This window comes from Solanum stenotomum, chromosome 1, assembly GCF_019186545.1.
Source record: "Solanum stenotomum isolate F172 chromosome 1, ASM1918654v1, whole genome shotgun sequence".
Lineage (NCBI taxonomy): Eukaryota > Viridiplantae > Streptophyta > Magnoliopsida > Solanales > Solanaceae > Solanum > Solanum stenotomum.
In genome coordinates this window covers 23,726,450-23,743,435 of record NC_064282.1, presented here as the reverse complement: position 1 = coordinate 23,743,435, position 16,986 = coordinate 23,726,450, and the positions used below count along the sequence as shown (strand labels likewise).

The 16,986-nt window shown below is 27.0% G+C and overlaps 2 protein-coding genes across 2 annotated transcripts; both read right to left on the bottom strand.

Moving 5' to 3' along the window:
- Positions 1 to 2,985: 2,985 nt before the first annotated feature.
- On the bottom strand, positions 2,986 to 5,650 carry LOC125844047 (protein trichome birefringence-like 41). Its single transcript, XM_049523283.1, has 5 exons — positions 5,358 to 5,650; positions 4,304 to 4,475; positions 4,042 to 4,220; positions 3,727 to 3,885; positions 2,986 to 3,301 (listed from the first exon to the last, which is right to left on the bottom strand). The coding sequence occupies exons 1-5, from the start codon at positions 5,648 to 5,650 to the stop codon at positions 2,986 to 2,988; spliced, it is 1,119 nt and encodes a 372-aa protein (XP_049379240.1).
- Positions 5,651 to 8,015: 2,365 nt separating this feature from the next.
- On the bottom strand, positions 8,016 to 11,468 carry LOC125844066 (auxin efflux carrier component 5). The gene is made up of 5 exons (XM_049523306.1): positions 10,752 to 11,468; positions 10,230 to 10,315; positions 9,133 to 9,290; positions 8,422 to 8,498; positions 8,016 to 8,292 (listed from the first exon to the last, which is right to left on the bottom strand). Exons 1-5 carry the CDS (start codon positions 11,414 to 11,416, stop codon positions 8,220 to 8,222), a joined length of 1,059 nt encoding a protein of 352 aa, XP_049379263.1. The 5' UTR covers positions 11,417 to 11,468; the 3' UTR covers positions 8,016 to 8,219.
- Between the last annotated feature and the right edge of the window lie 5,518 nt (positions 11,469 to 16,986).

Sequence of the window (16,986 nt, the reverse complement as noted above, 5' to 3'; positions counted from 1 at the left end):
ATTATATAAAATTTATTAACCCTTAGCAATTACAATTAAATTAATGTAGAAACATTTATCACGCAAAGCTAGTCACTACTCTCTCTATATAAATTATATTTTGTTAGTTTGATGTAAATATAATATCGTAAAAAATGCCAATATAAATGAAACTTTTGATAATTTTTTTCTTTCGATATTTTGTATCTACATTGAAATTCGACTAATTTATATTTGCTCTACATAGGACCCCATTTAGGGGAAAGTACTCTTTATAAAAAAAAGAAGAAGACATATTCAGAATTCAAACCCGATCGCACACCGCTTTTGATGGTAAATTTTGGTAAGTTGATAGTTGTGTTAACCCGTTTTTATGTGTGAATGATGGTACAGAAAAATGCAAAACAAAAAAGTGACTTTTTTGATTAATTATTATAGAAATATATATTGAGGAAAATAATTTGTTAAAGGCAAGAAAAGGCTGGATCTTTGATGAGCATTTGCAATTTTCACATGGCAACACACCTCACATATGCCTCCCTATTATTTACTGTTTCTTGCTCTACCATATGTCTCTTGTAACAATATAAAATATAATAAATAAACACTTCTCTCATGTAGGGTGTGTTTGGTACTCAAAAATATTTTTTTATAAAATAAGTGATTTTCTTATGTTTAATATACAAGCAAAAAGTTATTATTCTAATAGCATTTGTATATAATCTAGTCTGATTCAAAAAAGGCTGATTGAATAAAAAAGAAATTCCTCGTCTTTAAAATGCATGTGTTCTTGATTTAGCAAACACTATAGGATAGGAGTGTGGGGGTTGCATTAAGGGTGACAAAATTAAATTCATCTTGTTTAACCTGTTTAAGTTTAGACAGGTTATTGATTCGATCATTTATTTGCTCAATTTATTTCAATTCATTTTAATTCATTAAAAATTGGATTGATATGTAACTCAAAATTGATTCATTAAGAATTCTTGTAAAAATATTTTTAATTATTTAATATGTTATATATAGTCATAATAAAGAAAAATAATTTTATTAGGGACTTAAACTATTTTAAAAGAACAAATGAAATTGAAACTTAGTAAAAATTGAATCTTATTGGATCTTGACATGTTTTTATAACCCATTACCTAACTTGTTTTGACTCAAACAAATCTGGATTGATATGTAACCCAATCCGCCAAATTGTCACCCCTAAGTTGTATGCAAGAATGGGTGCTATGAGTGGTTTGAAAAAAAAAAGAAAAGATCACAAAGGCTTATTATACATAATCATTAGTAAAAATATTTTTTCACCTCTTTTTTACCCAACACACTAATTGATTATTACCAGTTTCATCACTTTTATTCGAACATTAGTTCACACCTAAAAATATTTCTTAGCATTTGATATTTATCAATTACTTTTATTATTGTAGTTTGTAATGGCTTACAAATTTTAATACATGACATTGGTTGCGTAAAGCTAGATAAGTACTTTATAAGTTTTATTGTATTTTTCAAATCCGTTTAAGTTTTACTCATTTACTGAGCAAAACAATTTCTTCAAGCAAAACTAATACTACTAATAATATAATAAAATATAAAATAATAAGAAAGCCGTTGATTATGAATATAACTATGTAAGCTGTTTTTTTCTTCAAATATACATTAAAATGAGAGTATGCCCTTTTATAGAGAGGTCATTCTAACTTCATTTATAAGATTATATTGAATTTGTATTGAGGATTTATTGAAAATAGTCTTGCTACTTTTACAAGTTAGGGGTACTAAACTACTTATACTTTATCTTTTTCAGATTTCACTTGTAGGATTATGCTGAATATATTATTGTTATTGTTGTTGTCCTCCTTGATCAATAAATTCATAAGACCAAATTGACATTGTATGACATGAAATCGAAAATTGAATCGCAAAACTAAGTTGAAAAAGGCAAAAGTAGTCCTCGGAGGGGTGACCTTTTTTGAGAAGTTCTCGTGTTGCATTTCTCGTATCAACAAGAGTTGTGATGGGATGGTTAGGATCCCTTCACTCTTAATTACATACTTCGAGTTCGAATCTTTGATATGAAAAAAAAATTCATAAGGAAGTACTTTCCTTTTTAAGTATTGTGTTATAAGTTTTACTTGTAATTTATATTAGAGAGTATATTTAAGTGATTCAATACTATTACTTCTCCTTGTATATATATATTTTCAAATTGCAAATATAACTTTGATTACGTTATTAATTATTGACATATCCGATTTCCAAATAACCAAATTGAAAAGAAAAAAACCAAACCAAACCAAATTTATTTTGATTCGGATTGGGTTACACTTTTTCAAAATAAAAATTTGGGAAATTCAAACTGATTAGTACAAAATCAAACCGAAAAATCGAATGTACACCCCTACTTTAATCAACCTTATGCGGTACACATCAAATTAGTTTGGACCCTAATACGAATTTCAAACACTAAATGAAAACCAAAAGAAAAACTTAGATGAGTTGGATTGTCTGGTATATCAATTCTAAAACTTATTTTTTCTACTTTCACTATAAAAATCATTTTCCGCATTTTTAAAAAGATATTTTTTATAGAAAATGTTTCCAATAATTTTGACCGATCAAACAAAGGGACATTGAAAAATATTTCCTTCATACCAAACACACCCCTAATCTTGATTTTATTGTCATGAAACCTAAATTTGAATGAATGTTAGAGACATAAGTGAAAATCCTTTGGTTAATATGTTACATTGGACATTGTTTGTCATGTGTGTGTATTTTATTTAAAAAGGACCCTAAGCTGGTTTTTTAGATTTGTGTTATTTGACAATCAATGATTATACTTTATTCTTTATGATACATAGAACTTGTGTTTCATATCCGAGCTTATTTGGAGTACATTTAGATGTTGAAGTGTGAAAAATAAAATTATTTTTGACAAAAAGTGTATTTACTCCATAAAACGAATATCAGATACAGAACGAGATACAATTAATTAAATTAAATGGAGTGTTTGGGAGAAGTGGGAAAGAGAGATGCATATAGAATATTATTCCAAGTATCAGGAACTCCACCAATACACCAATGTGTACAATCAAAGCCATGTATACCATTGTATATACTTGGATGTCCATCTTTTCTTAGTTGTGTTAGCTTTGTTATGTCAAGTAAATTTACTATTGGCTTTGACATGTTCTTTAGTACTTGTTTCACTATGTTTACTGGAATTGGTAAGCCACTTGGGTATGTTGATCCTCTTACTGGACTTGTCTCATTGAAACAATTCTTTACTTCTGGCTTACCCCATTCAGATCCACTGGGAAAAAAAAATAGTTGTAAAATATTAGGCAAATAGAACGATATATTTGAATCATTTAGTATTCGGGATTTTTACACCAGAAATGTAATCTAAGTTTGGACAGATTGAGTTATGACTTTATTTGTTAACTTGAACGGTTGACCCATTGTTGAACCCTAAATTACCCATCAAATTGGTAAGCATAACTTGCATAAATGTACCCTTCGGCCATCTAGTGTACCAACATGGACAAAATATACACTACTATATACTTCGACTGTATATTATGTATATAGAAATGTGTATATAAATGTTTAGCATAAAGTATACACTATGTATACATTATATACACATATTAATCACAAAATATTCATCAAAATTACTTTTGTAAAGCATTAAAAAAAAACACAAAATTTAATAATTAGAAGGATGAAAATTCTTACTGGTAATGTGTGGCTGATGCTCCTTGATAAAATACTTTGGTTTTCTTTGTATTAATATCTCTTTCAACCCATTTAGCCCATGTATTTAATCCTATACGAAAAGCTTCAATACGGTTCATGTCCTTGGATATCGTGCCATTATTTTCAACAAAATCCCATCTACAACACATACAAAAATATACTTCAATTAATCATAATGAGAACTCTAATTGTGCATATAATACGTAAGCTAGTGTTTGATCGTAGATTCGGTGGAAAAAAATCTACTAGTAAAATCTATGATCAAACGGGTTGTGAATGTTTAAGTATACATACTGTTGCTTAGAATCGGCTCGTAGATACCAAAGCCAAGTATTAAAGATCAAAACATCAGCTTGCTTCCAAATTTCTCCACTTTTAATGGAATTTAGTTTTAATACTCTTCCAACATTGGGTACCACTTCAATGTCTACCAAATAATTTGAATGAAATAGTATCACTTCAACTCCATAATCCTGCAAATTAAATTTTGTAACACGTATATAAGGTTTGAGCTTAAGTTATTGCATGCAATTATAAGAAAAAAGATGGGATTGACCTCAAAAGTGACGGAAACAGAATGTTTATTTATTTGTTGCTTGAATTTGGATTTGGGGAGAGCAGCATGAAGCAAACATAGAAGGGATTCAAAGTTGTTAAGACTTAAAGAATCCCCAATATACATTATCCTTTTTCCTCTGTATCTTTTCATGAAGTTTTTTCCATCAAATCTGCAAAATTATAATAATTAATATGAATTTGATATATAGTGCTCCCTCCATCCACTATTGTTTGTCAGGATGAGATCATGCACAACCCTTAAAAAAAATTTAATATAAGATGCAATTTGACTAGTATAACCCTACTATCAATCATTATTAAAATGGTTTGTACTTTTTGAAAACTGTAAAAATAACTTTTTTCACATTAAAGTAGTCTTGTAACTTTAAAATGACCAGTACTTTCGGAAACCAGTAGTTATGTACTCCCTCTGTCCCTATTTACTTGTCCACTTTTTCTTTTATAGTTGTCCCTAATTACTTGTCCATTTTGACAAATCAAGAAAGGACAAAAAAAAAATTCTATTATACCCTCAATAAATTACATTGAAAAAGGTAGAACTTTTTGAAAATATTAAATTTTTAATTCATCCACTTCATAATTAATAGGGATAAAATGGTAAACTCACTATGTCAATAATTATTTTCTTAATAGGTATGTCAATTCAAAAGTGGACAAGTAATTAGGGACAGAGGGATTAATTATTAAGGGAAGAATTGAAAAAAAGTGACTAATTGTTTAAATTGACAATTAATTTTGGACAACTATTTTTAGTATACCTGACAAATAATAGTGGACGGAGAGAATATTATACAATTAATTACATAAATCATATATATTAATTAGTAGACCATAGTAATTAATAAATCAAGTAATGATTAAATGTCATATTCATGACAATTTTTCAAGTGAGCGTATGAATGATAATATGACTTTATACAAAATTTGAATGATTCATAACCATTAATTAACAACTAATAAGTAGTCGCAAAAGAAAAAAAAAGATTCATACCTCGATTAAGCAGCAACATAAAAAAGAGAAAAATACGAACCTCGATAAGACACAACCCTTGGGTTGCCATCTATATTTAAGATAATCAAGATTAGGTTTGCCATATTTGATGCAATCAAATTCCTTTCTTATGAATGGACAAGTTGTTGAATTATACAATGGATATGAATTATCAAAAACCCAATTTCCTTCGAATAAATCACAACTCTTTCGACTAATATTAGTGACTACCACATGAGCATTTGCTTCTAATAAGCAAAAACTTACTATTATAACAACAAAAATAGGAGTAATATTTAGAAAAAGGACAAATCTCTCAACCACTTTAGCCATTGAAAAAAAGAAGAAGATGGAGAGATATATTTGAAAGCTAATTTTTGGCTCTATATATAATCAAGATGTTCTATTTGAAAGTTATTGGATGATATTTCTCATAAAATTAAAAATTAATTATCTTCTAAGACGTGATATAACATGCATGTAGTACTAATTTAGAATTAGGATTGATACCATTTTTAAATATTATGTTTCAATATTTTCACATGTAGCACACATGGTAAACTCACATAGAGGAATCACGCATCTCCTTATTCTCAATTTCTACTTTCTCCCTGTCTAAATTTACGCGACACTTTTTAAATTTTAAAATTTAATAAACAAGAATTTTAATGTAAGTTTTTTATATATTTTTTAAATATTTTTAAATAATTAATTATTTTGACTTATATTATTTTTTATGTATTTTTCAAATATGTAAATTTTGTTTCAAAAAGTTTAAACTTTTTATACTTGAATTTACAGTCAAAATTAAATTGTATAACTTTTAAAATCGAATTGTGCAACATAAATTGAATTATGGGAGTACTATTTATATTATTCCTCGTTCTTGCATGTTTGTAATTTTAAAATAAATTGGCATAAAATAAAGTCAAAACATTCTAATAAATCATATAATAAAAAAAAAATTAAAAAAACGACACTGGTATTGCAGATGTTGTCTAACCCCTTCTCACATTTAAAAAAATTAATAGTTATTATTTTATTATAAATAAGGGATCAGGAAAAAGAAAAAAAATAATTAAAAAAAGATAGTGAGAATTAAACTCACACATATCATAGGAGAATTTATAACGAGTTAAGTTCACAAATAGTCGATTTAGGACATCGTATAAGTTATATTCATAGTGTATTAAAATTTATTTTAACTACTTTTCAAATATTTCAAACATTCGAGCCCGAAGTTATAAAAAATCTTGTTTAAAGTTGGGAGGTCACTTACATGATTAAACTTCATGTATATATGGTTGAAGGTGATATATGAATAAATCTATGCCGAAAAATAAAATTGTTAGTCGAATTTCAAGGATCAGTAAAGATTTGACGCTCAAAAAGTTAATGTTAACTCTATCTAGAGCTCTATCAAATGTTATATCCTAATGCTATGTGTATTAGCATCACTATCATATGTTTCTTTTATGTTGTCTTCATTTTTACATAAATTTTCTTGTTTTTATTAGGTATTTGAATCCTAGTATTGAGTATTTTTCTTGCTTCACTTGATAGTTCTTCAAAATTGGTTGCTTGTATCATTCGTTCAATATTTTTTAAAACAAAATTGGTCAATTATTATATCAATCATTATTTTCTTAATGTGTCAATTCAAAATGGACTAGTAATTAGAGACAGAGGAAATAGTTGATTGCCCTTTTGGAACATGTGTATGTACTTGATAATTATTCATCCCGTGTTGAATGTCCTCTATCGGACATATTTGTTTTACATATATATATTTTTGTTAAAAGAAAGAATTTTACTTTATTTATATATATATATATATATACATATATATATATATATATCAGAAATGATTATGCACAATGTCAGTTCATAAATTTATTTAGCCCAACTTTTCTTTAGAAAAATTGGTCATTCGGTCATATTATTTACTAAAGAAATTAATGGCCGACGCAAACTCTCTTCTTCTTCGTTGTTTCTCCTTTTTAAAAACTAAAAGAAATTACATGAATTTTTTCGTGCGAATTTATCAAATATTCGAAACATCGAGAGGATTGCATATCTAAAATTTGAGAGTGTTTAATTAGAAGTGATTTTGAGTTGGTCGATATTGAATAGACAATATTTACTTCATGTATAAAAAAAAACTTTTTGAGTGTATCATAATGTATGGTCAGTGTATACCAAATGTATATGTAAGTTATATTTAATTTTTTGAGTGTATCATAATGTATAGTCAATGTATACTTTCTATGACTTTTTGACTATTTTTTATATAAAGAAAAACATGACTATATTTATTATAAATTAATTATCTTATTGTATATATTTAAAATTGTCCTTAAATATTATGCATCAATACAAATATAATGGCATCATTTCTGCCTAATACCATAAGAATTACAATCCATATAATTTAAAGGTAATCTTGTTAGTTCCGCATGACTAACATCTAGAGTCAGATTTCAAATTAAATTTTAGGGGTTCAATTATTAAAACTCTTAGCAACAAATTGATTATATTTTTAAAATTTTAAATTTTGACATATTATTTACTTTTAGTGAATTTTATATATAAACTTATATTTTATATCGAAAGTATTAAATTTAGATGACCTCGATAACAAAATATATTGCATTCCCCTCTAATTATCAACCACCAACTCCATGGCACAGCCCCAACTACCAACGCATAGCCTTTTCACACTATTTTTTGCTTAAAATTCTAGAATGAAATCATAAATAGATAACAAAAATTGTTACAAATTTACAATTACAAGCAAAGTTGTACCCATTAATTAGTAACATTCTTACTAGCTTTTGGTTATATCGTTCTAATTTTATCGGATGTCCCACGAACACTTACTAGCTTCTAGCTAGTTAGTATCTTAAGGCATAATATCCAAAATTGCATAATATGCTATCAATAGAGGTAACGAAATTATGGTGCCAACAATCACCCTGAAATTAAGAAAAATTAAATGTCATTAATAACTTTGATTTAATAAGTAGTAAAACAACTATAAACCTTACATAATCTAATTAAATTTTTATTTTTTCAAATGTATTAAAAAGTTAAATAGAACTTACGCAGTACTAAGTACATCAGCATGAAGTCCATATTCTTTAGCATATACGAAAGATGTCACTGCTTGGGGTAATGCAGCCTGCAAAAAAAATAAAAAATACAAAACTTTTAATAATTTCATTATATTAATTTTAAGAACCATAACAATTTTATGATTAAAAATTGTGAAATCAATATATATATATACTAATTTTGATGCACCTGAATGTCAAATCATGTAGTGCAATATTTTTAAGATAATATCAATATTATTAAACTAAAAATTTAAGTAAATATTTATAAATGAAATAATAAAATATAAGTTCATATGAATAATGAATATAATTATTTTATGATTACATATTCAGTTTAGCAAATCAATAGATACTAGTTAATTATTTATTTTTAATTTTACCTTTATTATTAAGTAACCATTTTTCAAGACTATTGAAATACTAGTAATTAATTTGGATTTCCAGAATACAGTATATAAGGGTAACATGGTAAAATAATCATTTCCTTTAAGGAGAATGCAAAATACAATTTGAACAGATAAAAGGGAACAAAAGAAATATATATTATATAATTAATTATAACTATAGTGTATGCTCCGATCCCTTTGTAACACGCATCAACTTTAAGGATAACAAATTACTCATACTATCGTATCATTTATAAGATAATTACAAATAATAATATTTAAAAGTTAAAATATTAATTTAATAATTAATTACCTGAATAATCGCGATACGTAAAACATTTCCTCTCAAGCCCAGTACAACACAACCAAGTGCCATTGTTGCTGGTCCAACAACAAACCTCAAAATCATTGCATAAATTGTCAATGCAGCTCCACATGCAATTATTTTCCCTTGCAAAGCCATGAATAATCCTAAAAATAAAATAAAAAAGAGAAAACACTCTTATTTAGTGAAAAAGAATGACATTAATTACTTCTTCTGTCCCTAATTATTTGTCCACTTTTGAATTATCACACCTATTAAGAAAATAATAATTGACATAATGAGTTTACCATTTTATTCTTATTAATTATGAAGTAGATAAATTAAAAATTAAAGATTTTCAAGAAGTTCTACCTTTTCCAAAATTAATTAATTGAGGGTATAATAGGTAAAAAAAAATGGTCCTTTCTTGATTTGTCAAAATGAACAAGTAAAATGGGACAAGTAAAAAAGAAAAATTGGACAAGTAATTAGAAACAAAAGGAGTACTTAAATTAGCCGAGCTTTTGGGAAGTCAGAAGCGTGTGTTTTTTGTGAGTTGAGATGCTTGAGTAATCTTTCAGGAGACGTTTGATTTATGAAATAAGATTGAATATCCCACGATTAAGTTTGAAATTAAATTTTAACTTTGTTTGGTTACATTGAAGGTATAAATAATCTCTCGATAAATTTATACCTCAAATTAACTTGATGTTACTGATTTGTCCCACCTTGGAGGTGGAATAAATTAATCCAAAAATTATGATCTCGAGATAATTTTCTCTGGTAGCCAAATAGAAAAATAAGTGTTTTTAATTAAGTAGTAATTGAACGATTAAAACTATTTTTTGAAGCAGAAAAAGTACTCTAGTTTCTTTTCCTAAATAAACACTTTTTGGAATTTTGTATTTTAAAACTTTGACCAAATAAATTACAAATTTCGATAATTTTAATGAGAAGTCATTTTTGGTCAAAATCAGTTCATAAAAAGAACAAAAATGGTTGTTAGTTAAACAAAAAAATCAGAAGTTATTTAATGCTAGTCTTTATTTCATTAAATAAAGGATCAAAAGTAATTGCTATTTTTACATTAATTAAAAGACACTTACCCATACTAAACATGGCAACTCCACTACCAGCCTTTGACATTATCAAAATGGATCCCTCTATTATGCTTGGCATTCTAAAATGCCACCTGAAAAAACAACAACTAAAATAAGCTAAAACGATACTTATTTAATACAGTAACTTGGAGCGGGAAAAAGAGAACACTTTAATACAACCAAACATGAAAATGAAAAATATATCTTTTTAGAAAAAAGTATTTGTAAATAAAATTTACTAAAAACTACTATAGTTAGTTACAAAAGTTCTGAAAACAAGGGAGTTCAACAAAATACATTAATGTCACACCTGTTATTTCTCTAATGTCAAGGCTAATAAATTTCTTATATATGTCCAAAAAATCATTATTTTTCCTTATTTGCATGTCCTTCACTACACGTGGCTAGGCAATCCTCACAATAAATCATCTCAATATCAAAGAGAAACTTCACGTATTTAGCTCATCAAAATATCAAGTTAACACGTAAAGAACTGAATTAAATGAATAAAAGTATGCTTTTACGTACCTGCTAGCTAGAAGAGCCCAAAAGAGACCAAGAAAACAAGCATAAGAATTTGGATTCTTAGCAAGTTTAGTAGAAACAGCTTTCATCAAAGGCCAAAATGCCAGCTCAGCATTATTAATATTCCTCATTTGTGTAGTAGTATTAATATTTCCCAATTCAACAGAATTATTATTATTATTATTATTATTCATTTTTGTTTTCCAAAACTCAAGTGCAAATAACAATGAAGTTAACCACAACAAAGCTTGAATCACAGCTGCTTGAACAACAAGATCAACACCTAAATCCCCATACATAGCCTTCATTAATGGGACACCAACAACAAGTGTGTTATTCAAAGTGGACAAAGAAAAAGTTGTTATACCCCAAGAAAAACTCCCTTTCCTATAAAAGTTAGCCCATACGACGAGGATCAGAATCACTATGGCTTTAGCAATTACGTCTCCGGTTAGAAAAAGGTAATTGAGGTTGTAAGGGTTGATATTAGCTATGAATTGGAAATTGAAAAATGGGAGGATGAAAAAACAATTGAATCTATTAATGGTGTCACATTGTTCTGGCTTAAACATGTGCCACCATTTTACTGAACCATAGCCTAAAATAAGTGCTACATAAAGTGGCATCATGCCAACCACCACCTTGTATATATCATCCCAACCTATCATGATTGATTTTAATTTGTGAATTTTGAAGGTTTTTTGTGAATTTGGTTTTTTTGTATGGAGATTGTGATTTCATGGAAGTAAATATATATAGAGAAAAGTTTGGAGTTTTTTACACAAATGGTCCCTTAAGTTTGAAGGTAGGTTTGTTTTGGTCCCTATTGTATTACTCAAAGCAATTATGGCCCTTTAAGTTTGAAAAAATAAACACTTTTGGTCCAACTAAAGGAATATTAATTCAAACGGGATATTAAAAATGGCAAAACTGTCATTTGACCTTTATAAAAAAGTAATTTAGATTGAGATTTTCTTCCCAAATCTCATAGTAATATATTCACCTCTAGTCACCAAAAATTAAAATATGATAAAGAGAATTATTGCAAAAAAAAAATTCTTTTGATTTGAAAGATTTTCATTTATGAAATAGATATTTATAGTTATGTTTTTTCTTTTTCTTTCCCGACCAAATTTCAAGTTCGTTTTACCTCTCCTGATTGACAAGACTTTATTCAATTATGATTATGGAGGGGATCAATGAATTTGGGCGATAATTAACAGCCACCCGATTGCATCGTTATTAATTTAGCTTGGACATTACGTATAAAAATACATAACAATTTCGTTAGTGCTATGCATATTAAACAGTAATACTAGATGTAAGAGTATAGTAACTAACAATTTACATTAGCTTAAACTTTTAATTACTTCCATGATTTTAAACAATTAAATTAGGGCCTAAATTCGAACCAAGCACTCTTCTGGTTGTTTAATTTGTTTGACTTGGTGTTTTCATATGTTTTTAATTTAATTAAGACAATGTTTGATACAGATTTATAAGTCGATCAAATCAATTTATAGTTATTATTTTTTTATCAATATGTACAAATCAAGTATTTATAAGTCTGAGAAAATCAATCAAAAGTCTTAAATTTTTCACCTGACTTATAATTTTATAGTTTATATACATTTTTTATTTGATCAAATTCTAATTAGCCCTAGTATGTTTTATAATCACAAATACTATTCTTAAGATATAAGTTTAGATAATCTCAATATTCTGTTTATAACTTTATATCATTTGTCTTTTTTAATATGAAATACTTTTAAATTAATAAAGTGGAATTCGAGAAAGAGTTGGTGTCTATATATTGTATAAAAAAAATTATAATCTCTTTTTTCATTCAATGTACTAATTAATTAATACGAGTTTCATCACTTCTATTCAAAAACTTTTTAACTCCTAAAAACATTTTTAAAATATTTAATACTTATCAACTACTTTTAATCGATCAGTTTAGTTTCAGTGTCATTGGTTGCGAAAACCTAGATATTACTTTAAATGGTAGCTTATTGTCGATATTTCTCAAAACCTTGTAATTTCTACACATTTGCAGAGCAAAACAATTTCTTCAAGTAAAACTAATACTTCCTAATTAATAATATGAAAGACATTGATTGTGAATATAGTTTTTTTCTTCTTCAAATACTCCATTAAAATGAGAGTATGTCTTTTTATAAATACGTGATCTTGATTCCACTTGTGAGATTATACTAAATTTGTTAAGGGTTTATCGAAAATAATTTCTTTATTTTTACAAGATAAGAATAAAACTATTTACATTCCACTCTATTAATACTCCACTTGTGATATCACGCTGAATATGTTATTGTTATTATTGTCGTTATCGTCCTCCTTGGTCAATAAATCATAACACAAAAGTTGATATTTTATGACGTGGAGCAGTGAAGTGAATCACAAAACTTAACTGAAAAAGGTGAAAGTCCTAAAATGAGCGACCCTTTGAGAAGACCTCACGTTGCACTTGTCCTATAAAAGTTGTGGTAGCTAGGATGGATAGCACCCACTCTTACTTATAAATCCCGAGTTCGAGTCTATAAAAAAAAAATTGTACTATATTTAAAAGTGTTTTCTTCTTTAATTAGTCTTACGTGGCACAAATTCAAATCAAATTAGATCTCAAACACTAAATGAAAACAAAAACAAAAAAAAACTTAAAATATTCCCCACAAGAAATGAGAGAACAAGGAATTTATTCAAATCATATTTTATTCACAAAAATATTCACCAGCTGTGGCATCATAAGATACAATTAATTTAACAATCAATTCAAATCGACCACCCAATTCATAATTTTGTTTAAAAGACATTTTAATTCGAATTTATACTAGCCGTTCTTTTATTGAAATAATATAAAATTGTATTTCTTCAAATTGATGGATGAAATGTAAATGTTGTGTTCTCCACTAATGTTGTTGCTAATAATGAATTTTAAAACAAAGATTAACACATCATAGAGCATTAAGTGGTCAAAAATAGTAGGTAACAATTAGAGGATGGCTAAACATAATTAAGACGTCATTAATTCCATCAAAAGTAATTTTTGAGAGAATCCAAGTGCGGAAAATGGTATTAATTCTGGTTTTGATTCCAATTAAATGCAACCACTATTACTAGTACTAGTATATTCCAAATGTTTAAAAAGTGACTTTTCTTCATCTTCATTTTTTAATAGTCATCATAATATAATATCTTGAAATTTAAAACTTTATGATAATAATAAAATAAGGAACATATGCTTAAGTTGAAACACTTATACATATAGCGTGTCGTCATTTGATTTGGAGTTAAATTTATTTAATATACAAATAATTTACTAGCTATATTCCATTAATAAATATCAAGATCATGATATATTTTTTGGCGTAAGACTTTTTAACTTAATTTCAATTGATATTTAAATTTTTTCAATTTTGGGTGTACTCAAGTAAATATTTAAATTTGTAAAAGATTGAACAAGTAGACACACACGTACTACATGACAGTTCACATGAGATACACCCAAACTGATTTATAGAATGCCACGTAATGCGTGTGTCTACTTGTTCAATTTTATATAAATTTAAGCGTCTACTTAAAGTTTAAACATATCCAAAATTGAAAGATTTAAATGTCAGTTAAAACCTAAAAAATACGTTTATGTATTATACATATACTCTTTGACAAACTCTCAACAAATCCCCCGGACACTAAAAATGCATCTTACAAATATATGAATTTCTTATGGTTGGAACAAAAAATTGGAAAAGACACCATTAGGACAAGCAAAATTTACGTACACACAATCAAGAATATTATTATTAATTATCATTAGGACAAGCATAATTTACGTACACACAATCAAGAATATTATTATTAATTATAATTGAAGAGAAGAAGGGTAATCAATGAATTTTAATGAACCATTCGTTGATAGGGCGGAATCAGCATATTGTTAGGGATTCATTCAAACTTTTTTTAGTGGAAATATTATTGTTTATATATGATTAGCTCCTTCGATTAGTCCGTGTGTTTCCTTCTTCAAATTTTGAACCCCTTATTAAAGAATTTAACTCTATCACGATTGATGTATTTGATTATTGCACGTTTTAGCCTATAATATAATGTGATATTATTTGGGTTTTATTTACTTGCGTGATTTTCGAACAAATTTCGCTCTATTAAAAGTATTTAGCTCACCTAGTTATAATCTTTTTATTTTTATTATTATTTATTGGAGTTTTATTTACAATTTTACACATGACACACTCAACAATAAGAAGTTAAGAACAATAACATATAAAATTATGCTTCATCTTGCTTTCGAAGAGAGCTTATTATCTACTCTCTCTCTCTCTCTCTATTCGTTTTTATCTAATTTATTCATAAATTATTTTTTTTATATATATATATATATATATATACTTTTACTTGTCCAATTTTATAAATTAAGATAATTTATCATTTTCTTCTATCATATTTTTTTTTTAAAAATAGTATTGATATAATAAATAGATAAACATTGACAGCGGATGTAATATGGAAGAAAACTATGACCATCAATTGAACAAGTTGACTATCAGAAATTAAGTGGAAGCTCTCAAGGAAAACAAGAAGAAGTTTATAACATGATTCATATATAGTTTATTATACTTAATTGCACATTTCTTTTCCACTTGTATTTATTAATTCTCTCTATAGGTTAAGATAATTATATATTGTCTCACTAATTAATAACTTCATACTTCCTCAGTTTCATTTTATATGTCACCTTTTTCATTTGCACTTGCATTAAGAAATGAGGTAATTTTACCCTTATGCCCTTATTTAATGTTTTCTTAAGACAACTTTATAATAAATGATGAATATGTTAGATTTCAAGAATATAAATGCATTTGGATGACTATTTAAATTTTAGAGTTTATTTTTGGAGCCGAATTTTTTCACCAATTGATCCAAAAAAATTTAAAAAATCAAGTGTTTCCCACCTCAGTTTTCCTATATATTTTGTGTAAAATATTTTTTTTATATATTTTTATATATAAATTCTTAAAGCAAACATGACAACATCACAAAATTCCTTTCAACTTTTTGAAATATCATCTTCCTTGATAAAATTTGTTGAAGCTTCAACTTTTAAGATTATTTTTGAATTTTTTTTCATCTTTTATTTTTAATTTGTTTGTTGATATTTTTTTTCAAAATCAAATTTTATAGAATAAGTAGTGAATAAAGAAAGTAGTTAATTAATGAATGAAGTACTCTCCCAATGAAATTAACTACTTGTAGATTTCCTATGTTAGTCAAAGTAAATACATTTTCCAGATTAATTAATTAATCTATCAAGGGTATAATGGGCAAAATATGGTAATTTATGCATAAATTTTATAAAATGACATATTGTGGTCCAGCTATTTTAAAAAAGGGATGACATATAAAATGGGACGGAGGGAGTATCAAATATCATATCAATTATACCTAGATACATATATTTTTACTACCAAATATACTATGAAATATCGATACATATATAGGGAGAGAGGAGAGAGGCGAGCAAGATAAGAGGGAGTCAATCGAGAGAGTCAATGTATCCTAATACATGTGAATCACACTAGATACATGTATATGTGATATCATATACACTGAAATACATTCTGATATACATATACATAGGGAGAGAGACAAGGAGAAAACCACGAGAGAGGCGAGCGAGAGAGTCATCATTGTATCCAAATACAAGCGAATCAATTTGAATACATTGTATCTGGAATATATTACACCTAATAAATTTTAACTCCATGTATCCGAGATACATATATCTGGAGATCAAAATCTAACACGGATGGTAATTCTAAAACTTAGGGGAAGGCAAACAATTAGGCTCTAAACAAGTGAGATTTGTGTTGTTTGTCCTTATATTAAAAATAGATGTTCATTTTCTTACTTGTTTAGCTTTAAAAAATCAGACATAATTTGTCACTTAAGACCTAATTTACCTTTTGTAAACAACTAAATTTTCATTCCTGAAAAATAATAATCAAGATGAAAAAAATAGTGATAAGTAAAAATATTTGATTTCAATAATTTATGTAAGGATTACAATCTTAACAAAAAATTCAATTATTTAAAAACGTAATTACATAATTCTTCTCCTCACGATCGTCAACTCAAGAACTTTGCTTTATTCTTGAATGATATATCGATGGAATAATTTTTGGAATTTCACCACAAATGT